At 38.5% G+C, this 24,919-nt stretch overlaps 1 protein-coding gene and 1 long non-coding RNA gene across 8 annotated transcripts; one reads left to right on the top strand and one right to left on the bottom strand.

Annotated features, from left to right (window-relative positions):
* Nucleotides 1–1,992: 1,992 nt before the first annotated feature.
* On the top strand, nucleotides 1,993–22,477 carry LOC110056621 (uncharacterized). 7 transcript variants are annotated; one of them, XM_020763320.2, is made up of 5 exons: nucleotides 1,993–2,188; nucleotides 4,997–5,059; nucleotides 14,999–15,169; nucleotides 15,850–16,137; nucleotides 21,670–22,477. In XM_020763320.2, exons 2-5 carry the CDS (start codon nucleotides 5,014–5,016, stop codon nucleotides 21,837–21,839), a joined length of 675 nt encoding a protein of 224 aa, XP_020618979.1. In that variant the 5' UTR covers nucleotides 1,993–2,188; nucleotides 4,997–5,013; the 3' UTR covers nucleotides 21,840–22,477. The 7 variants fall into 7 exon arrangements, with proteins under 7 accessions (XP_020618979.1, XP_089141034.1, XP_020619119.1 ...); XM_089284908.1 differs by having other exon boundaries at nucleotides 4,789–5,059; XM_020763460.2 differs by lacking the exon at nucleotides 1,993–2,188 and adding an exon at nucleotides 2,234–2,548.
* LOC149115419 (uncharacterized) lies at nucleotides 9,296–14,227 on the bottom strand. The gene is made up of 3 exons (XR_016206039.1): nucleotides 13,690–14,227; nucleotides 12,989–13,089; nucleotides 9,296–9,464 (listed from the first exon to the last, which is right to left on the bottom strand). It is a non-coding gene; the product is annotated as an uncharacterized LOC149115419 (long non-coding RNA).
* Nucleotides 22,478–24,919: the final 2,442 nt, after the last annotated feature.

Genomic DNA, 24,919 nt, shown 5'->3' with positions numbered 1-24,919 from the left:
ACGTGACGTCATAAAACCAACCTCGTTTGGGTGTATTTGGCTTTACTTGCACTTCCGCTCTCAAGTGTTTCTGATTGGTTGAAGCATCAATCAACAAATCTGACTTGTTTCGCTTTGATTGGCGGAAATACTCATTCGCGCCTTCATTTCAGACATTTAAGAAAGTCCGGAGGAATATTTGTAGCACCTTTTCCTTTACACAGACTCGAAAGGCAATGGGAGACAAGGAGCGAAAAGCCTTCACTTTAATTTCCTTCCGCCTTGTTACTGTTTTTATCAGTGTTTTTTTGCTGCTGATCATGTTGCCGCAACCCTGAGTCGGAATTTACTCATGCAGCTCTTTTGCGCTATCAGTCCCGCTAGAAATTGTCCCGCTACAAAATGAAATACCCAGTTGCTTATCGTATTTCCTGTGACGCAACTGAACAAAACCGCGCGACTTTTTTTTGACATAGATTTCGATTAGTCTCACTTTTTTTCCTAGCGTGCAGCGCAAAGAATACACGAATGCTAATGAATAGAAGAAAGATCTCGTTTCTTTCCCTAATTTGCATAAATTGAGCTCTTCCAATCTCAAGAACAAAAACCGACTACTCTAGTCTATTTTTCACAACTTTGTCGTTGCCGTCCATCAAAACCTCATAATCTCTTTTAAAAACCACCCCTACCCCCTTCTTGATAAGGGCATGTCCGACTGAGCCTCGTAATCAATGTCGCCTTGTAATGTTGGTGTCAGCCAGAGCAACTCCTAAAATTGCAGGAAGAGTAACACGGAAAGTCAGAAGCCAATCACGGGGGGGAGGGGGGGTAGGGACGAGTAGAGGCGCCACTTTCTCTCGGAGAAACTGGACAGTTAAATACCAGTGTACTGTGGAACCCCCACCTCACTCTACTATTATGCTTGAATTTAGGAACACTGTTGTAGTCCATCTCCTCTCCCCATCAAAGAACGTTTAGGATATATAAAAAAACTGCAGTAACAAATCTGACTCATATGCATGGACTACGCTAGTCCATGTGTCATGTTTGTCACCGCAGTTTCCTTGAATATTCCTTTTCGAATTGAAATGGCCAAAGATTGAGAAGGTTTAGGATACTTATTGCTGAGTTCATTTTTAATTACTATTGTCAAAATTTAGCACTGCAGTCCCAACTGGTCTCAACACTGATGTGCTGCTCACGACCCCCTTCCCCCAGCCCCGTTCCCAGAGCTTTCCCCCTCCCAATCTCTAAGGGAAAAGACCTGGGAACGAGGTTACCCCCCCCCCCCCACACACACACACACACCCCGTCCCCTATGGGCTCACTGCCCACAGTGTACCATCGAACCTTTCATCAGTTTTGACAATCTCCAGCCAGCAGCATTAAATATCATCCAACCCATTCTCCTGACAGGCAACTACCCAAGCTTTGCACGCTATTATTTCGTGTGAAAAATACCCTATGACATGGGTTTTCGATTAGAAATTCTCCTTTACTTACTTACCTTTGAGTAATTTTTCTATTATATACAAGATACTATGATTGTTTAAAAGCAATAGTTTCCTTTTGCAGATGAAATTCAAACTGTCGAGCTAAACTGCAGCCTTATATCCTGATGCTCCTCGCAAAAAAAGGAGTGATTTATATGCGCAAATAATTTTAAGTTGTTATACATGATGCGCTCTTTTATGTAATTTTCTTAGGGAATGCGCCCACGATAACTGCTATAATTGTTGTAAAAAAAAACAACTGTTAATTCCAAGGACCAATATACTGAATTATGTCAATTATTGTTAGTTTTAAAACACAACAGTAAAGCGGCATAGCAAGTGTGAAGTTGTCTCTTCCTTTTAACTCTGTCTTGAACCTCTTCTGAGTTTATACTGAAGCTAATCACAAGGTTGGTCTGAGAATAATGGAGATCTGTTGTAAATTAGTCAGTTAAATCTGTTACTAAGCGGAGGATGATCTCATCAAATTGTGAATTTTCAAGAGTTTTTTTTGTGAGATCATGAGATTCAATTTGCCATGATCAATTGCTAGGTCTAAATAAATCACCCGGTCACTTCAAAAGCCACCTTTTTAATCGACGGATAAGTCATTTACAGGCGATTGCATTCTAATATTCCCACTGCAAGTGCATGATTTCTGATGTATTTGAGGTTCACTCGAGGTGGTGGTTAGTTTTCATCAGTGGAAGTTACAGGTAGGTTGGCTGGTTGTTTAACAGGTTGTCTAAGCTGCCAATAACAAATGGATACAAAAAGGCTTTAAATATTGGAGAAACATAGCAATGCTGATAAAATCAACAGCCATAAAAATATATTGTTGATTTTCAAAGCATCAGTAGGAGTTATTTTGTTGGCGGAGATTAATCAAGGCTTTCCACATGACCAAGCTTTACACTCCAAGAAATAATATCACTTGAGGTAAAAAGCAAAGGAAAAAAGTTTTTTTTCGACGGACGAAGAGGCTTCGATCCTATCCGAAACAAATCACTAATTTTTCCCTGAGTCCTCCTCCTCAGTTACGTCAATCTTCCATCTGTGAAACTTGACATAACAAGGTGAGTTTGTATTCACTGGTCTAAACACGGACGATTATAATAAGTGAGGATTATTAAAGTTTATAACACGAACCACCTCAAAATGTCTTTATTACCAATGTTAAGAGAAGCTTAACTCTTTTACAGGGTAGCCAGCACACTGCACTAGGCATCATATATAGAATAGGAGCACATATTAATACAGTTTGACCGCATGCTGTTGTTGTTGATGCTAATTGATAATGCAGGTTAAAATCACTTGTAGGTTTCAAGGAGTTATCACGTGTTTGTACTTAATTTTCCTTGTCCATATGGTGTCGAAACAGTTTACAGGAGTGCTACAGGAGAATCAACAAGGCCGGAACGTTTTTGCGCCATATAGAGGAATCCTTGTTTACAATATTTACCACATTAGCATAAGCAATTCAGTTTCTGCTGGAGCAACAAATAAATCAGATCTGAATATTGAAAGGTCATACTACGATTAACTCCGCCAATGAATATGAGCCTGATGTATTGAATACCTTTTGTGCAACACGGGTTTAAAAACTCAAAATTTTACAAAGAAAGTATGAGCTCATTAGCACTTTTGTCACCCAGAAATTTTGAAGCTTTTGAAAGACAAATTTCACCATTTATTAAGTTTTACTAGCTCTTTAGCTGCCTGGAGTCAATTCATATCTAACCTGTTTCCTTCTGTACTCAAAGCCGCATGCAAATGAGCAAAAATGTAAACAATGACGTCAGCATGAATCCCTTTGAGTAAGGCAAGCCCAGAAATGTTAAAATGTGAGTAAGAGGCCTGTAACCACAAGGCGAACTGTTGTCGGCTGCTAAAGGCGTTTAATTTTCCTCAGGTCAACGGAGAGATTTCACATTGTAACATTGATTTCACATGCACAACATCTGACAGCCGCTCATAACAGTAGCTTGAATAAGTATTTCCGTTATCTTTTGCCGGGGCTCCAAAATTAGTGGAAGGAAAACTCTGAGTTTGATTCAGTACATACAATGAGTATGTATGGAAAACTCTTTTCCATTTGAAAGGTTCTTCACAAATGAGCCATTCACTGGTGACAAACTTGTTCAAGTGGCCGAAAACTGAACATTCTATCATTCCAGCAATCGTGTTTAGTGGCGTCTCTTGTTATCTGTTATTTTATATACTCCTGTCACGCGCCTGTTGAAACCTATTGGTAGTGCCCAATCCTCCGCCTATTCTACCCGTCACAGAATTCGAAAAAAATGCGACAGCCTCCAAAACAAGCGGCTTCAGCCATTCAAGCGTGGCTTTTCTTTATTTTGGATGTTCCAGTGCTTGGCTTGTCGTCCAGCGTCGCAAGTACCATGTGACCGGCTTATGCAAAGGACCTAACACAAACTACTACGAGCCAAATTGACTTGTTACGGTACAATCAAACTCTAACTTAGAGGTTCAGGGAACTGAAACAAGAGGAACTATATTGGTTTGGAAGGAAAATGAATCGGTGATTTCTTTAATTTGAATACATCGAGTATGCCTATTGTATTGATAAAAGGAAATAGCTGCTGTAAAATCTCTGCAATCTGGGGGAAAAATTCGCACAGATTACAAAGCATATAAAACCCCAAGTGAAAGTTTATAAAGTGGGATTCGCCGGTGCGTTCAGAACAGATTCTGCTTAGTTTATCTTGCTTGAGGATCACTCAAGTGAAACCACGCGAGAAAAGAACTCATTAACAAAAACTGTACTTGCTCATAACATACGATTATAGCACCAGTGAACAACGTCTCTTAACAGAAGTGGGTAGAAAAAGCTAGAAAGGTAGGTAAACGACAAGAAATATGGCTTTTTACTGTTAGCACTGATTTTCAGGTTTCATTGACAAATTTCAATCACAGAATGAGAATGATAATGGCAGGTTTGACCTTAGTCTGACTGGTGAAAACGTACAGCGTTTTATTATTCCACTCGCTTATTATCAATATCTGAAGATTTCTTAACCCACTTAAATCGTGTCCTGAAATACATCAGAGTGCAACATTGAAACGCCCCAACTCGTGGGCTCAAGCTAAAATTATGTTACAACTTACTTACAATCTCAAAGGATTATCTTGAACTTCTTGGTTACTCGCTTGTAAAATACTCGTGGTGGTTGTTAAATCTTCAGGTCACTAAAAATATACTTTCCTTTGAGAGATGCATTCCTAATTTAATGTAAAAAAATTGAGAAAAACACAGATCAAAAAATGACCGAAGTTTTTCTTTCGCACATTTCAGCCTGACCACCGATGGTCTTTCCTTCGGGCCGTCAAAGTGTCGCTTATTTCACGTGACAAGAATTTGCTTTGAGAGTATTGATCGCTCGGCTGACTTGCAGGGTGACATTGGACCTGCTGTGATACCTGCCCTGCCCTGCTCCGCTTGCACGCTCTGAAGGTCACGGCTATTCACCCGTCTGACTAGTGCTTGTTTTTGTGCGTCTCAGGTTTCACGGAGGCTGATATGAGCCGTCTGATGTTCGCCTGTTTGCTTCTTTGCCTCGCACTTGGTAAGTAGACTGATAATCGTTATAATCTGGGTATCATCTCCTTTCTTGAGAGGAGTTTGAATCCCTAGGATGCAATTCTAGATATGTTGTAATAACGGACCGGGTCACTGTAGCATGGCCCTCTCGTATTTATTTGCTCGTGGGTAAATCACAGATTTTAAACGTGTTTTCATGCGCTATACTAAAGTTAAATTTCCAAATGTTATTCTATTGAACATATCTTTAATTACCATGAAAAAGTATCCTAAATGAGAATATCGTATATCAAAGCCGATACCCTAAGAGGAGAGATATAGTTGTTAAAATAATCCCAACATGACGTAATTACAAACTTTTGGATTCCCACTCGTAAATTTACCCTCGCTTGGTGAACCATGAGACTGCTGACACAAAAAGCACTGTAACTGACTAATTACCAATTTCTTACAAGATAAAACTTATTTCCTTAGTTGAAGAGAATTCAGCTGAAAACGTTACTCCGGGCCTACCTGTTACCTAAAGCTGTTTATTCTTTTTCTCTTAATCTCAGACTCCATTTAAGCCCTTTGTTCTTCAATTATTTGAAACATCGCTTCTAAATCATTTGAATTTCGTAAAAAGAAAAATCGTAGAGTTGTTTTTAACAAATAAAACGCGTTTTATATTCCAAGTTTGACAAGCTCATTGTCAATATGTCTCTTAACAGACAAAACAAAACTCAATGGCACTGTTGTGATTTTTGGCACTTTGTAGAATTATTAAGTTCTAACACTCCACGGACACAATAACGACCATTTTCAAATGTTTGGACCGTCTAAGGCTTTTTATAGATATAAGCTTATGTATATTTGCAAGAATCAGGCTGGCAATTTTTCCACACCTTCTAAGCAGCTGACATTCAATTGTCACAATTGAATGACACTGAAAGTTTCAGTGTCATTTTATTTTTTTCTCTTGACAAACAACCGACTGACAAACTCTAAGTTTTATAAAAGGCAAATACTATTTGTGAGGGTGGCACTATACATTCAGAGCCTTTGGTTACTTTGCCGATAAATATAGGCCATAAGGATCAAGGACACTGGTTACAATAGTCAGGGTAATTTGGCTTTCTTCAATCAATGTTGAAAATAGCAAAAATAGCAGTTATTAAACTGTGAAGTCAATGATGGCTGGTCTATATAATTAACCATATAATCCGATTGTGTCTCATCATACCATTGCGCTACTTTATAAGAGAGCGATCCAAGTCTTCACTAAAACACTGACTTCAAAAGGCACGTCAAGACAAAATATGTCGCTTGTTATAACAAGTCTGTTTTGTTTGTTTGTTTGTTTGTTTGTTTGTTGTTTTTAGTCTTCCACCCATTTTCTTCTTATTATTTATAACTGTTATCTGTTTATCAGTAACTGCCCCAGCGCGTCTGATCTCTCCGACGGAGATTACCCTGCTCTTGAACAGCTCCATCGTGTTCCATAAAACCAGGGGCGGGGGAGAACACTCTGCGCGCCTGGCACTTTTTGTGTATCTGAATCATCCAACAAAAAATGACGTCACATCCGGTAAAAAAGAGCGCTGAGCGGCAAAATCAAATTTGAACATGGCATAATCGTTCTCTCAGTAAGTAAAATGGTAATATTTTGCAATCGGCCGGATATTTTTAACGTTTTATTTGGCCACGATAAACAAAATTTTGTCTTCTTCCTCGTCATATCAGTTTGTTTGAAGGACAGGGTAATTATTTATTCAAAAACACGCTGTTTTGAAGGCGTGTTTTTTACGAAATGTCGCCATTTCTTCCTCGCTGAATTCCACAGGAGTCATCGTTTGTGTGGAGATAATGAATTCTAGGTAAGTTGCACTCAATTCAAATATCCTATTCTCTTAGGTAGGCATTACACTAAGAAAAATGCACAATGACAGGTTTCTAGACATGGGGGAACCTTATTAACAGAAGCGCCTTTTTAAAAATTTACTGTTGCCAAACACTCGAGAGTACTTGAGTGCTGTTAATCGTATCACTGCAAGAATAGACCCACACACATAACGCGCTTTGCATAACTTTCTTGCCGATCGACACTAACACAAACTCGTGTGTTTGTTCATGACTCAAACTGATGCCATAAAATATGTTACGATTGGTTAAGAACCTTAAACAAGAGATGTTTTCCCTAAGCAATCCCTTAATTGATAAACGCTTCGTTACAAGCAGGCCGTGAACCCCTTAAAAAAAAGCAAGAGGATTAGTTTTAACGGCGATTAAGTAATTTGGACATGTCGTGGTTGTCTCTCATTTATAATCAAATTTATTTTTCCGTTTCAACAGTGTTTGACGTCAGCAGCGCTAAGTTCCAATACCCCCCCCCCCCCAACTGAGGTCAAGCATGCACCTTTAATTTCTTCAAACCCTCTCATTTGCCCTGTTTGCAGACCAAGTTCCTCATCTATTAATCCCTGTCATATTGGCAACCCATTTTGAAAGGTTACTAAAAAGTTGTGCATTATATTTCAGTGTGCTTTCTCTTTGTAATCTTACATCAAGATATTTCAATCCCTAAGGAAACGAGAGAACACTAGCAATACTGACAATTTTCAGTAATTCATCACTTTCAATATGCCATCTAAACAAATTGTTTGTAAACAGTAGTGAAATTTCATGCCCCTACACCTAGCCATAAAAGGAAGTCTGGGAACAGGCAATGGCAACAATGACACTGCCAGGCTGATGAATTTTACAAGCTAATGAACTCATGTCTAACAATGATGGGTGATGATGAAGCATGGTGCAGTGAAACTGAAGAATCAGACTGTGAGTGACAGTGATAGAGTCAGTGTCGTGAGAGTGATGCTAGTGTCTGTGAACTTGGACCAGATCAGCAAAGAAAAGGTTTTGTACTAGAAATTGACAGAGAGCAACAAGTTTGTGCTAAAAAACTGAAGAAGCTGGCTCAGACCAGTCTTAAAGCCAGCATCTACTTACAGTACTTGTCAAGAGTTCCTGATTTGTGTATGTGGGAAGGCTCTCTGTAATGAACTATATGGGGTGGCTCAGCTCACGATGAGTACCTATTTCAGGCTTCAGGTATAAAATTAATGATAGGGATTTCACAAGTTGAGGTGTATGAAAGGGTAGGAAAATCTGTCATTTAGGGATTCCATTCTTCTGGTTCTAAAATGTTGTTGAAAAGCTCTCATTTACTCTCCTCAGCCAGAATGAAGAGATTCTATAATATTATTTATTAACTTTTTTCCAAGGGAATAGAAAAGGGATGCAGTATTCTTAAATAGGTTTGTTAAAGGGGTACATTAACCCTTTTGCAATGTAAGGTCGACAAAAGAGGTGCCATTTCTATCAAAATGGTACAAATGTATACAAAAGGGTAAGGGGTAATGGACCTTGAGATAAGACCTTTCCATTTAAAACTTTGTAGAATACCCCTCCCCCCCCCCCCCCCCCCGCTCCCAGCTTGTGAAACAAAGATGTTCAAATTATTGTTTTGTGAAAAAAGGCCATTATTAAAAAACAAAACAGTGCCAAGAGATTAAGTGATTGTCAATGCAAGTTTCCATTTGTATTTTGAATTAAAATGGGTATAACATGATCCTCAAGTATACTATGCAGCTTCACAGAGAGGCCCAAACTGATGATGAAAACATATGTTTTAACACTTAAAATTCTATTTTTGCTTCTTCCCTTGTACCTTGTGATCTTTGTAGGGAAATTCTGAAAAGGTCCCCACCCCCCCCCCCAAAAAAAAAATTCAAATTTTATATACAAATCACTTTTTTATCTTGAAAATGGTCTGAGACAACAAAACATTTTTATGGCTAGCTAAACTACTTATTAGGAAAATAAAAATGTTCAAGGAAAAAATGAACAGGAAGAAACAACAACAAATTAACTTTTTTTTTCAGAAGAGCTACTACTTGTATATTTTTTTAACTTACATGTAGGTCAACATAATTTGTTTTCACAATTTACCACAAAAGAAAACACCACAGAAAGGAGAACTATAGTTGTGGCATCTGAGCTACATTTTTAAATGGAAACATTTCCCATAAAAAATTTCCAAATTATATTCTTACCAGTACAACAAAATACCAACTATATTTTGCAGAGAAGTATACTTAATTAATAAAATTGATGTAGTGAAATTTTCTATTTAATTTTTGTTCACCTGATCTTACAGAGTGCAACCTTTGGTTTAACTGGTTCACTTTACCGTTAAGCAATAATTAAATAAATCACACCAGAGTGGCTTTGTATCTTTATTATAATTCTCATTATCAGTAGAGAAATCACACTTGTACACTGGTCCACTGATCAGTACTCTTACGTGTATGTTAAACATGGGAAAGCAGGTTGTATCATCTAATCATAACATTGTATGCCTGTGTGGGGTGTATATGCCAGGAGGTAACCACCTAAGAAAAGACAAACATAAATTATGTCATTGTTTCAATGACTCACCGTAAGTGGGCATTATGCTCATTACCACCTCAATAAACAAGATATATTAAAGTATAATTTTTAACCTCGCTTTAAACTTTTCAAACCTACAGTTTGTTTTCACTTTCAGAGAGGTTCTTAAATTCACAAGCACACCACCCACCCCCCTCAGCCCCAATTCCTACTCTCCCATAGCCAGGATCCCATTTCAACTCTCCAATAAATCAGTAATTTTTTTTCTAATTTTGGTCTGACTTAGATTCATCTCCACTCAGCCATGAAAGCAATGGTGGTAGATTTCTGTATATTTGTTGGTCTAGTTCACAGCTATTGTTCTCAGATTCCCACCTCCCTTTTGACAGAATTAAATTCCATTAAAAAATAAACTACAGTAGTTTAATCAAATTAATGCAGAGGCAAACATTGAACCAGAAAATACTATAATTTTGGTATGAACGATACCAAAGTATAACTTACATAATAATATCACATCTTTTCTATTGTAATTTAAGACAGTGCAACTACTAATAGATTGACCACAAAAACCTAAAAACATGACTTTACAAACACAGGTAAGTGAGAATATTGCCAGTTTTGCTTTTGCCACCAACCACTCTTCTTTAAAAAAAAAAATACATGGAAGATAATGACAAAGCAATAACAAAACCAGCCAACCAACCTCTGGCAATTCAATAAACACACCAAATTCCCCTGCAAAATTCTCTTCAACACCTTACAGTACATGTAAATGTCAGCAGCATAAATTCACCTCAATGATTTGGCATGCTACTATCATCAAATGTTTACCCCTTGATTCAGAATTTTTAGGAGTATCAAATAGAATTCCACTATAGATTACAAATGCTGTTTACCTTAACAAATATTTGCATTAATTCTGGAGATATTTAAGTTTAAAATGTGTAAAATATATGCAAATGAGAGGACTGATGATGTCATACACCAAACCCAATATTACATCAAGTGCAGACCATATATACAGCAGAGATCATTGAAACTTGGTAGCCTTATAGTTCTACAGGCAACACACTAATATGGCTATAAAAATATGTTCCCAATTGGCAACTCAATCTTTTCCAGTTCCCTCTAACCCAATTTCAATAATGCAGTGATTTTTAGCTTGAAAAACATTAATCAAGACCATGAGGTGGCCAGAAAAGCCTAGAATATCAGGGAAGGTCTGAAATGCAGTCTGTTGCCATGGTAACAAAACTGTTAAGCTCATATTATGTAGCACATCTGCAAATTACATCGTAAAAGCACTGTCCCCACTGGAGCCCATGGTTCAGTAGTTTACTTGGACAATAAATTTCATAACTTTCCTGGGGGACTGGATGATCTAAATGGTATGTGGGAGACTCCCAGAATATTTGCAAGAATGTATGACTATCTCTTCACAGGTATTCATTAATAAATAAATAAATAAATAAATAAATAAATAGACACTAACACTACTAACATGATTGAGTTTGGAAAATATATATATTTTTAGTTTATGATATTTTGAAAAATTCCCCTCTCCCATCTAACATGCTGATCTTCTTTAATTTGGTACTTGAAATTGATAACAAGGATGCTACACCTTGGCAACTCGTTGGCCAGGATATGTTGCACAGTCTTCACATCAGATAATGGGTCTGTACATATTATTTATGTATTTATTAAACAGAGATCTCCCCATCCCTCCCTATGGAAATTCCAATTTTTATTAATACTTTAATTTCTTTAAAAAGTTTGGCTTTTGAGACCCTCCCCATCCCTGGAATTTCCAGTAATCTCCTTGGGGTGGGTATGGACATTTTCTAGAACCACACAATAAAACAAATAAACAAACTTTAAGATAAAATGTTGAAGTTTAAGTCAGTGGGACATATATACATTGATCAACTTATAAAGACATGATTGATCATTGCAACGTACTATACACAACTTAAGCAAAGGTGAAATTATAGCCTGAAAAAAATTAGGTGTGAACTGGATTCTAACCCATGACCTCTGTGATACCAGTGTGATAACTTAATTAATTAAAGTTCTATGCTACAACATACCAAACTGCTAATTTATTATGAAGTGACACAGCTAAAGGAGAGTTGCCAAGAAATCAACTTTTCTGTGAATTCTAAGATCAATATGAGTCTTCTAAATTTAAGATTATTATACCTAACAAAAGGCATACAGTAGGGCACTGCACTGTGTGCTCTCTCTACACACTCTTCCAGGCAGGATAGTAATACATATACATGTACTTTTTTTTTGTTTGGAATATACTGTTACTGCATGGTCATACAAGAGGTACTAGTTGCTGCTGAGTAGTCTTAAAATAAGTGAACTAAGTGTGACAAAATATCATGTAATATATTAAATCTGCACCAGTTCAGTACAATTTAATACCAAATTTTAATCAGCCGCAAAAAAAATTGTTAGCACCAGGTATTACATGTACTTTGTGAAGGCTTCTGGAGGGGTTATACTTTAATTTATAAAGTACTTGGCAGCAAGTACTATTTTGATTCACTAAAGCAAGACTGTAGTAACTGCTAAGAAAATGTGTTTTGTACATCCCAGAAAAATTGGGTGGGGGTCATTGCAGCCCTCTTCACAAAAGTTAAACTCTTAACCTATTTATGACCATAATCTGTGATTTTCCCTACCCCATTTGTGACTGTAGCGACTGCTACAGTTGTCCTAAACATAAGTTTTGAAGGACTTTTGTTGATGGTCTTATCAATAATGATGAAAATTGAGGTAGCTTATTCTAAAAAACATAACAAATTAAAGACAAGAGGGCAAAAGCCTTACCCTAGAGTATTTATGACCAAAACAGCTGAATAACCATACCCTTTGGGGCTGCACAGCTGTATATAGCACATAGAGGAGAGTCCCCCCCCCCCCCCCCCTACCGCTGGAGCAGGAATCAAAATATTATTGCCTTGATGACATAATAAAGATAAAATCTCAAAATAATCAAGAGTTACATATATGCATGGGACTTCACTAACAAAATGATGCTTGTTGCTTGCTGTAAATTGTATATAAATTACTCCTACAATGTGCCAGAATTCTGTTAATCTGGTCACCAACAGGTCTCAAAAATCTGACTGTATAATTAATAAATAAGAAAATGACCGACTGAGATTTTGTTTGAGCCAGAATAGAGTGGCCATAATAACTAGGCGGCTGTGTTAACGGGGGTGGCTCTATGGTGAGGTACATTCCACAGTAGTGATAAAGATGACACTCTCAAACACCAGTACCCATAAAGAGTTTGGACAGTATATTTTGCATAATCAGTTGGAAGAGGAAGAGGGAAAATGGAAATAAAATAGAATGGCTCTTGTGTACCAGAGACAACCCTTTCCCCGAGTTACCCTGGCGGAGCTAACTTTTCACTTATTTCTTTGCAAAATTCAACCAACCGTTTACACAAGGATGACGAACCAGACTTGGGGGTGAGACAATTCAGGTGGGCAAGTTGACTCACCTTGGCAGCTAAAGTAACCAACAACTTTTCTTTGAGTATACATAAACACTTTGGCTCGCCTAACTGGAACAACTCTCAGCATGGCGAGTGTCACGTAATGCCTAGATTTAAGATTTAAAGCAGCAATTTGTATCAAAGAAGAGAAAATTAACTCAGCAAAACCCACTCTGATCAAATGAGTGAGGGAAACTTAAACAAAGAGGGATAGTTGCACATTTGATTATTCAATAGGAGTTACGAATAATCATGCAGGGTCAACTTTTACTCGGCCTACATGGGCTACATTTTCTCATACAAACACTTGATAAAGTTGCCTCAGGGGGAGGGTTATCCCGGGTACCCGAGACCATACAAATGGGACTTGTGTTGCCTCAAAGAACACCCCCACGATTTTCAAAGGGGAAAGTCCATGAACAGGACCTTAACTTAGGGCAGCTTCAATGGCAGATTCCCTCTGATGGCTTGGATTTGAATAATTGATTTAATTACTTTTAAAGAGGACTAGAACTCAAAAATCTTGCTCGAATTTCGATCCAGCGAGGCATAAGTTTCCATGCCGTGAATCAAGTTTTTACTGCGCGTTTTAAAAGCACTCACCAAAGAGAAAGAGACTGATGACCCCAAACTACCGATACATATGTACTGTATCTTACTGAAAACAACAATCTTCAACGAGAGATGTAGGAATGTGGGATACTGACCTTCAGCATGCGATCCAGCTTGTCTCTTCTACCAATACACGTGAGCCAAGACTAACAAAAGTTCTGGTGACAGCGACTTTCGGAGCTAAACGGCTTCTGTTAATTATGTTCCCGTAGTACACAGTGCAAACTATGACCAGCAATACTTCATCCAGGTTGTTGTTAACATTATAGGCTATTGCACTTATTGTTATCACTAAATCACGAACAACAAGAACCAAAAGTCGGAACAACACCAGTTTTACAAATGTGTAAAATTCGCCCGACGATGACGGAAGGCTCTCCGTTATTTTGCTTCAAAACAATAATAAACTTTTCTCTTTTCCCGAAATTTTTGCTTCAAAAGTCGAAGTAATGTGTCTGCAACATCCTTCCATACTCAATATAAAATGAAACGAAACTGATGGTTTACAAATAGAGGGAAACCACGAGTAATCGAAACGCCATTTTCTCGCTTTGTGAAACGAGCCGCGAAGCGCAGTTTAAACCGGATGTGACGTCATTTTTTGTTGGATGATGCCTATACGAAAAGTCTTCTGCCCCGCCCCTGCATAAAACGTAATAATGATGAAAATGATGATGCGGCAGCTGTAAGCGCTGTAAAAACCGTCCAATGTAAGGTGGATGAACATAAATTTCTCTTTTGCACGGGACAGCAGTCACCTATAGCACACCTACCCCAGTCGATAGGTAGAAAAATTGATTCTTACAAGTTTCAGTTTCTAACATCTTCCGTTTTTCAGGTATGGGTACGATTCTTCGAAATTGCCAAAACAAGTGATTGAAAAAGGAACCTTGTCCTACTATCTTGGCGCCTGCGTAATACAGTCGTTTTGACTCGCCCCCTGTTTTAACTGATATGAATAAACGCTGAAATTGACCGCTAAAAACCGAAAAATGATTGTACTGCAGGCTTTAATACTGTCTGAAATTTAGGAGAGAAGCACCCCAGTAAAAACGCCTGACATTCCCAAGTGCAAATCTGTGACAATTTGTTGAAACACTAGCTCTCGCTTCTCGCTCTTTTTCTTTTCACGATGCTAGAGGAGGGAGAAAGGGGAAGGGGAAGGTAGGGTATCCACTCGCCCACAGGACAGGCATTTTAATCAAAATGTAAACCAATGCTGTTTGTTACTAGTTCTCCTCGTTTCTCTGTGACTGATACAAACACAGCAAAGAAAAGCAGGTTACTAGTGTTCCAACGACTTGTGACGCTGATTGTGGACCATGTAAACTTTGTAAGAATACAACAGTCGTAATTGACAGATTAAAAGACCCGACGTAACATTTCATTGTTTCGTTTCACAAGTCGTTGACGCACAACAAGCAGAACGGACGACCGGAAGTGACGTCACAGATGAGGAGCCTCACCCCTATACCATTTCATTCTTCCTGTTTCCACGTCAACAGACTGTTGAGTTAGACGACAAGGGGAAGTCTAAAAATGCAACTGAACATGATAAGTCAAATAGCACTCAAGGTAATTATCAAAGGGCACGAGAATGATTTTAACTTTTCTTCGGAATATAAGTTGCACGATATTTGTTAAACAGAAAATTGGTGAGACAGAGATTTGTGGGAAATAATTTGGACTGACACTTTCGATGGTCAAAAACAAAAGACTTACTATTAAGAAGTAAAACAAACACAATTACAGAGCTGACATAATTCTTGCACCATTTCATAGTGGACCACGCTTTCTTGACCTCGCGAATAGTTATCAATCAGGCAGCTTACTTTACTGAGTTATAAACCTTTTCTGTAAGTTATTGCTAGCTTCAGAGGTATAGACAACAAACAAACAAACAAAATGTAATCTAGGTATACTATCTACGCGATTTACTATTTGCGCTAGTTTTGGGAATGGTATGGCTCACTTGACCTATACGTAATAGCTGCCGATTTGACAGAAGAATAACTTTTTTCGCAATGGCAAAATTCCTTTCACCACTGAGAGTTTTCGTATATTCAACAGGTATAGGAGGTAGTACGTGAAGTCTTGTTTTTTAGAAAACGACAGGGTGTATTCATCATGCATGTGCGCTGATTTTGTTATTGATTTAAAGTAAGAGTTAAAGACCAGTATTGCAGAAATGCGACAAGCTTCGGACTGCAATACAACAAAATGCATGTTGAAATGAGTTTTCATGTTCTCCTCAGCGGAGGGGAAACATCCCTCGGAAAGTCCGCAGGATGATGACCCAGACCTCTCGTATCAACACGGTAGCGTCAAGCACCCCGCCCATGAAATGTATCCCATGTGCCACCACTGTCCGAAGAACTCCTCGTACGAAGAATGTGTTCACAAACGCACGCTAAAGAGATGCGACAATGGTTTATCTAATATCTGCTTCACGAAGAGTACCAAAAGAGATAAGATAGTTCACTATCATATGGGCTGCGCAAATCACAAAGAGTGTAAAAAGGCCAGAGCAAAACCTTGTAAAGGTATGTCTTAGATGTAATATATCAAACACGAAAGGCCGTGTTTGACCACATTTCCAAACACCGAGAAGAGAGTTGAAAATACGACGCGCAGCGGAGTATTTTTGACGAACGTCGAGGTGTTTGGAAATGTGGTCAAATACTGTCTTGAGTTTTTGATATATCTTCTCAATCGAGACTAAAACTAGGGAGAAAACGAAGAAATAAAATCGTAAGAATCTATGCTAATTAAGATCAGATATCTAAACAACTTCACGGACATGATTTCCTTTGTTTAAACTTGATGAATTATTAATGAGTTTGAGAATGTTAGATAAATTACTATGAAATATACCACTTATGAGCCCAGCTTACGCTGACTTGTGACTGAACCAGACAAAGTTGTCATGTATTGTAGCCTGTACATTGGACATTCCTGTGATGAGCGACAAACTTGAATTCACTTTCACAGCTTATAAATGGGATTTTCTGTTAAACTAAGTGAAATAAATCGAATGTCTTTGTTTAAGCATCAAATTAGCAATGTTGTGCTAATTGAGGACACTGTAAGCAAACAAACAAATGTTGAAAATAGACCAAAAATATTTTTAAAAGAATGTCAGTTGGTGGGAGGTAAACCAGTTGGCTATTTACAAAGCGAGGCCGAGGGGTTAAATTCAATACTATCAACGATTTGAACCAGAGACCTCCAAATTTCACATCCACCCCCCTAAACCATTCGGCCACGCCGCCTCCAAAACGTTAAATGTTTGGCATTTCGTTTATCTCAGACTAATCTGCAGACAGAGAAGGACTGAGACAAGAAGATTGGAAGTTCATTTTCTTCCTATCCAGCCTAGTTTAGCCTTCTGGTTTGGCTGGAAGTCTCGCCTGCTCCGTACGTCTTGTTGACTGTCTCTCATACTAAAGAACGAACTCAGTTGAACGTGTAACAATTAATAATAGTCTATCACGATTCGTAAGCGCGCTCGCGCGCGTTGCTAAGGAGGTGAAAATTCACTTTCTGGTTACTTACGTCAGCCTGAGCGCGGAAAATAAAAACAACTCCATAACTAGCAAATTCGCTTACATTTTAGATGTTCTCTCGTTGTGTTCCACAAATGCAAAGGAAAAAAAGTACAAGCAAAGACAAAATAAGAGATAAACAGAAAAACAAGAACAAAAGAAAGAGAAATACTACCTCCGTGTCGCTTTGTTTGATCTTACCGAAGTGCGCTGGTAGTGAAAATTGCGCACTTGCTGATAGGGTAACTTTCAATATACATCGGGCGCACTACTGGTTTCTTTAACGGAAACGCAGTTTTTCATTAAATCCAGCCTTTTTTCGACGAGTTTCGATTAAAGCCGACGTTGGAAACATAGCTATGCATTCCTTTTTCGAAATCATGCTTTTTTCAGAAAATTACGAATTTTTCAATATTTTGAAATTCTCTCAAAATCTGACCTTTTAGAAATGAAACAAAATCTATGCCTAGCGTAATGATGATTAAATTTAAAATATTAAGTCAATGAAAAATTCCCGATAAAGCACTTTGCCTGGGAGCCTTTGCATTTTTTCAGGATTAGTCACATGACCAAGGGTGTGGCCTGATCATGAAAAAGTTAAAACATATGAAATAACTCTGAACTAACTAAAAGTGATGGGGTTATATGAGAATAAATTCCCCTTAGCAATGGCTCGAAAAGATCAGTTAATCGGCCCTCAAGGTGGCTCAAAACAGTTTCCAGCACTTAGATTTTGATGGGTCGTTATAACCACTCTTTAATAATAATAATAATTAATAATTAATAATAATTTATTTCTAACGCATTACATTAAAAAATCTCAATGCTCTTACAGAATAAAAATGAGAAAAACGATAACGAAACCAATATAAGGAAAACATATTAAATTACAATGGATGATAAAATACTAAAATTCATTAAATACTAAAATTCATCATAAGATACTAAAATTCATTATAGAAATACTAAAGATCATTATTAAACAAAAACGTTTTAAGCTTAGTTTTAAACGTATCCACTGATGGGGCACTTCTCACATCAAGTGGGAGGCTGTTCCACAGTGTTGGCGCACAAGATGAAAAAGCGCGTCCCCCGTAGGTCTTTGTCCTAAACACCGGTATGTGCAGTCGCAGGTGATCATTATTTGAACGAAGACACCTTATCGGTTGACGAAGATTAATAAGTTCCGCCAAGTAACAGGGTGCTAAACCGTTTAAAATTTTGTAAGTAAAAAGTAAAATCTTAAAAATGAAACGCTTGCGCACGGGCAGCCAGTGAAGTTTGCGGAGGATTGGCGTGATGTGATCCGCTCTCCTTGTTTTTGTAACCAGCCGGGCGGCCGAGTTCTGAACACGTTGAATTTTCGAGATTTCCTTGTCAGGGAGACCATACAAGAGACTGTTACAGTAGTCCAGTTTAGAGGACACAAAAGCGTGAACGAATTTTTCTGTACTTGGTTGGTCAAGATACTGACGAATATTTCCAATACGCTTTAGAGCAAATGAAGCAGATTTGCAAAGATTGCTTACATGCATGGACATCGTTAAGCACTGGTCGAGAGTGACCCCAAGATCCCGGGCATTCACGCTTGTCTTGATCTCAGAACCAGCAATATTCACCGCGGCTATAGGTTGACGCTGAAGATAACGAGATGAAAAAATGCAAAATTTCAGTTTTTGATGAGTTGCATAATAATTTATTATCTGCCATCCAAGATAAGATATCCTGTGCACAAAGCTCTAGCTTACTCAAACAAGATGATTGTTCAGATCGTTGCATAACCAAGTACATTTGCGTGTCGTCCGCAAATATCATGGACTGGAGGCCATGAGCGATGATCTTATCTTCAATGGGCGTGACGTAGAGGGAGAACAGCAGCGGACCCAGCACCGAACCCTGAGGAACACCGCAGATTAACTTAGCGGAAAAAGAGTGAACATCTTTGATAACAACCGCCTGCGAGCGATTTGTCAGATACGATTTGATCCAAGCCAGGGCAGTACCTCTCAGACCAAACCGGGTGTATAACCTATCCATAAGGACACTATGGTCTATGGTGTCGAAGGCAGACGATAAGTCAAGTCACTCTTTATCACTTGCTGCTACAATCATGGTTTCAAAAAACTGCCCAGTCATTGGTTAACACGTTGTTATCATTTTCATGACGCAATAGGCTACCATAGCAACAATATGACCTCCTAAAAACACCCTTAATTACAGCTTAAGGGGCCTATAATTCAAAAACGGCAAGGTGAAATTGTTTTATATTATCAACTTTTGATAAGCATGATAAGTTGCAACTTTTAACAAAGTTTAAAAAAAATTCTAGGTAGGGTTCAGAGCCACCTTAAATTTTCGAAAATTTCCTGTTACTGTTGTTATGGTAACCTATTGTGTCACGAAAATGAGAACAACGTGTTCACCAATGATTGGGCAAATTTTTGAAACCATGATGGTAGCACCAAGTGATAAAGAGTGGTTACAACGACCCATCAACATCTAAGTGTTAGAAACTGTGTTGAGCCACCTGAAAAACGGACTTGATTATTTGTTTGTTTGCTTAATTTTATAAGGAGAGAAACTATTTGTGTTCGAGAGAATTAACGTAGTTCTAATCTGGTAATGCGGAGATATTCGAGTTTTGTGTATGCATCTTTCTGTGGACACCAATTTGGCCGCTCCCAAAAAAAATTCTTCAGGGGCGAATAACGCCATCTCCGTGTTCGTCCATGTGCTTTCTTTCGAGTGTTGTGCAGTATTGCGGACTTTCGAGTGTCGAAGCAGCTTATTGTGGCTGTAGCGGATAAGTTGTTTATTTAAAGTTCGAAGTCAGTGTTAATGGAATTTAAAAACCTTGCAGACATGTCTTAACGAAATGTGTACGACTTTTCGTACGAACAGAAAGCTGTAGTTTGGCTGCGTGTTGTGTACCCTCTTCTCTTTTTTATTCGACCAAAACCAACGCTGCTTTCTGCTGAATAAATCAAAGGGGGAAATGTGTAGTTTCACTTCGCTGGCCTAGATTTCTGTGCGGAAATTATGTAACATAAACCCAACGAAAGTGTTTACATGGGAAAAGAGTTCAACTCCCACTGGATTGCTTTGGTACACTCACATGTCCTCCCTTTCATTGTTTCGGAAGTGAAAATGCCCTGCAGCTGTTCCCCCAAAGCCGAGCGATTCAAAGTCGTGTTCGTAAACAGAATAATTGTCCTAGCTTTGGTAATAAAAGTACGTCGTCTCGCATACCGACGGAACAGGCATCGTTTGTGTCGATTTACACGGCCACTATAAAATACCGACTGCGGGACTGCGGACTGCAGACCGCAGACTGCAGACTGTGGACCGCGGACCGCAGACCGCGGACCGCAGACCGCGGACTGCGGACTGCGGACTGTGGACTGCGGACTGCGGACTGCGGACTGCGGACTGCGGACTGCGGACTGCGGACTGTGGACTGCGGACTGCGGACTGCGGACTGCGGACTGCGGACTGCGGACTGCGGACTGCGGACTGCGGACTGCGGACTGCGGACTGCGGACTGCGGACTGCGGACTGCGGACTGCGGACTGCGGACTGGGTAAAAAAGATGGACTTAGGTATAAAACGGGGACTAAGCTAAATATTGTTGTTAACTTACAAAGCTCTGAATGGACTGGCCCCTGATTACATTAAAGACCTACTGCGATTTAACATTTCTGGTCGCATTTCTGGTCGATCTTCAAACAACAGGTTGCTTGATGAGCCTAGAGCAAATCTTAAAACGTATGGTGAAAGGGCTTTTTCCGTGGCGGCACCAAGGCTCTGGAACAAATTACCCTTCCAGATCAGACTTTCATCATCAGAGGCAGTTTTTAAGGCTAACCTTAAGACTTATCTTTTTAAGCGTGCGTTTGATTTGTAGTTTTTACTTTTTATTTGTAGCCTAATTGTATTATATAGCGTATTTAATTCTTAGGATTTTAACTTTTAGGATTTAGGATTTTAGGTTTTTAAAGGATTAGGATTTTAATTTTAGGATTTTAAACTAGGATTTTAATTTTAAAGTATTGTAAAGCGCCATGGACAATTAGTGGAAAATGGCGCTATATAAATGTTTATTTATTTATTTATTTATTTATTTAAGTATTACGGACTGGGTATAAAACACGGACTCAGGTATAAAAGGCGGATTGCGGACTAAATGCGGTCTTCCAACTGCAGTCCGTGTTTTCTACTGACCGGTCGTAACTAATATTACGTAATACATGTATAAACGAGAACAAACCCTCCCGTATGCACGTGCTTTGTGATCAATTCATTTGTTTTCGCTCCTGCTGGAGGGAGGCCAAATTCAGGCCTACCTAACAGCTCAGGCACAAAATGCTATTTCTAGAATTTTTGCTTTTATAACATACCAAACCCACCAATACTCGAACGCACTCGTTAATCTACGATTACTACTAGTTATAGAACTTTTGAATACCTTTCTAGTGTGTTTTCTATTCTATTCAAATCCTAAGCTTCCTTGTTTTCATTTCCCCCCCGCAGCTCACGAGAAGCGCTGTTTCACTTGCTGTCAGTGGAGTGGATGTAATTCAATGTCTCACCATGAAGACACAACTGCTTTTTCACTCTGGGATGCTGGTCACGCGATCAGCATTGGGTGGGGTAGCCTGGGTGTCAGTTTGGTGACGTTCATTATGATGTATTTCATTTGAAGGGAACAACCTTCAACACTAACATGTACATAGCGTTTGGTCGACTCAGTCTGGCAACACAAATGGACTTTGGTTGTATTTTTCAGACTCAAGAGACTTTATTTGACCATGCTATTCTTACGAAAGCAGATCTTTGCCTGAATACCTTTCAATACTGTTTCAAGCTCAGAAACTGTAAAATATATAAACCAAAACACGGTATTGTCCATTGTTATAAATGGCACATTGTTTACACAGTTCGTCTTTGCTGAGCTCTTGTAATATATATCTTTTTCATGGTAGTTAGTATGGGATCATAGTGATGTGCCGCGAATCAGTAGCAGTGGTTTTCCAATGAAGTTTGAAAGAGCTGTGTAATCAACAGTTTAACCAATGAGAGTGATGATGTATCTGAGTCTCTTCACTAAAATCTCTTCACTAAAAGTGATTTAATTATTGTATACCCCAATAAACCACTGACTTTCACGATGTCGTCATTTGGCTGCACAACTGCCAGAATGTATTTCCTTCAAACCCCAGAGGAATTTAAAAAGCAAAGTGAAGGATTCTGGATAGTTGTATCGGTCTGCTCAGTTCACATAACTGAGGACGCCTAACTGTGGCTGGAAAAGCAACGAGAAATAAAACTGAGAAACGTACGTTTTTGTCAAAATTTGCTATAATGGCTGTTTGCCAGTCAGTACCCTCGGTTCTGTTAAATTATTGGCGAAGGTTTGAAGAGCGGTTTCTTCATTAAAGCGACTGAACAACGTAACATTTGACCATCAATCAGTTTTGTGAAGACCGTTATTGATCGCGATAATAATAATAATAGTAATAATAATAATAATAATGATAAAAGAGTATAGCAATCACTCTCAAATTCACTCACACATTACTAACGTCCTATCGTAGACATATTACCCTTCCTCTAACTTTAAGGCCACTTTTTGCCTCAAATTTGAAAGGGATGTCACTTGAACCCATAAAAAGTGATGTAATTGTTTCCTTCACCCCAGAACACTGCAAATTCTTACCGGAATACACCTGAATCCACTTTGAGTGTCCCGCACTTCCGCGCGTATGAAAACCCACCCTATTGACAGAAAGCCTCAGTTAAACACACTATTCTCTTCTTCGCATGAGCGCAAAATTTACAGAAAGCTTTCCGCAGCCGGCGACTAAAGATAAAGAAAATAAAAGGATTAAGGGCACCGCTAATGTTAGGAAGAATGTGAATAAATGTTATGTTTACGAATGGTGTTATTCAAGTGAAACAAGTGGAACACCAAAATAAATCCATCAGAATAACAAAGAATGGAAGCCGACAGCACATCAAAGCGCTGATAACAATGGCCAATGTTTTAGCAGCTCTGATTTCCCGAGTCAAGGTAAAGCGTTTGCTGGCAATGTCTCCTTGAGCAAGAGATGGAGACTCCGTGGTAACGTCCTGCGGTTTGAAGATTTCCAATGTTTCCAGGAGATGGCAAAAACATAAGAATATGATGCTCCAATGATGAATAAAGGAAAGAAGTGTATAAATGATATAAATGATATAGAATTATAATTGTATTTCATTTTATTTTATTTTATTTTATCTATTTACTATTTCTTTCTAATATTTATTTCTCTCGAAGATATTAGCTGACAAGCTACTCTGTAAATTCGAGGTTAAATAAAGTATATGTATGTATGTATGTATGTATGTATGTATGTATGTATGTATGTATGTATATATGTATGTCGCAAATGTGTAATAGGTTGGATCGGGGGTCTTGCGGCATCCTAAAGGATTGTCGATAGCAAAAGCTGGAATGGTTGAACTTGTCCAGTTATTAAGTCCAAGTGAAGCTATAACGGCGCCATGAAACCAGATGTACATAAGCATCAACTGGCCTCCTCGCTGGGCTACAATTCGATGATATTTCAATGGATATCTTGTTGCTACAAACCGGTCAACTGATACCAGTGCCATGTTTCCAAAACAAGTGCAGCGGCATGCTAAGTCTGTCCAGATCCACAATGCGCTAGTGCTTTTGTATTGTGTAAACTTTGACGGATTCGCATCGGAAGCGGGAAGAACGCAACCATTAAATCCGATAAAGCCAGCGACACGACGAGATAGTTTGAGAAACGATGAAGACGTTGATTGTGGTAAATTGAACAGCATATGGCAGTATTTCCAAGCACGGTAGCTACGGTTATGTATAATAAGAAAAACGTCTGTGCCATATACTCTGGCTTGGTGTTCTCGTAACAGATATTTGGTTCATCAATCTGACCATAGTTAATAGAGTTGGCAGAATTATCATTCGTGATCATTCACCATCAAATTAAAGAAAATCCTCAAACAAACTTGAAGATAAAATATTTCCTTGACTGAACCTGCTGTCAGTCTTCTTGGTCGATGTTTGAATTTTTCCCCATGCATGAGATGTAATTTACGACATGAAGCCCGCGCTAAAGGCTATGAGTCCTGTATACCTGGAATATCTCTCAGAAGCGTTTGGCTGCATTGCAGTGATCCTGTTTAGTATAACAACTACCAATCTAATGACTTAGATGGCAGCGAAACCGACAGATGCTTCAGCAGATAAGCTCATTCCCTTCTTAGCATTGGAGTATTTTATAGTTAAATTGTCACCTTAAGGGTCTGAATCTTCGAACAGCAAACATTTAAGGCAAACAACTCATTCCAACTATATTAAAATTCACACTCTGTGTGAATATTATTTTTATTGCGGTCTTTGTTCCCGAAAAGTGAAATTTAATTACATTTGTAAGGTGCCTTTTCTTTCTTGAAAAAAGGTATCGGGCGGTTAACGTTAGAAAAAGACAAATATTTTACGTGATCTCAAAATTGCTGAGAACAGCCCAGATAATCTACAATCACAGAGTACAATATAACAAGGCTTCTTTATTTTCAGCAATCAAATTTGTCAAAGAGGTGTCAGATAAAATTAAAACGCAAGTTTATTAGTTTTGGTAGTTCGTATATTTGGAATGGTAAACTGATGTTGTTCTGAGTTATAAATTTCGTCTGTTATTCTGTGCCGATTAATATGCCACAGAATCGTTTCTTCAATATGAATTCTTTTTAA

This window comes from Orbicella faveolata, unplaced genomic scaffold, assembly GCF_042242905.1.
Source record: "Orbicella faveolata isolate gen_17 unplaced genomic scaffold, um_ofav_v1 contig_13, whole genome shotgun sequence".
Taxonomy (NCBI): Eukaryota; Metazoa; Cnidaria; class Anthozoa; order Scleractinia; family Merulinidae; genus Orbicella; species Orbicella faveolata.
Note: the sequence above shows the minus strand (reverse complement) of the source record. Positions and strands in the feature narration are given on the sequence as shown.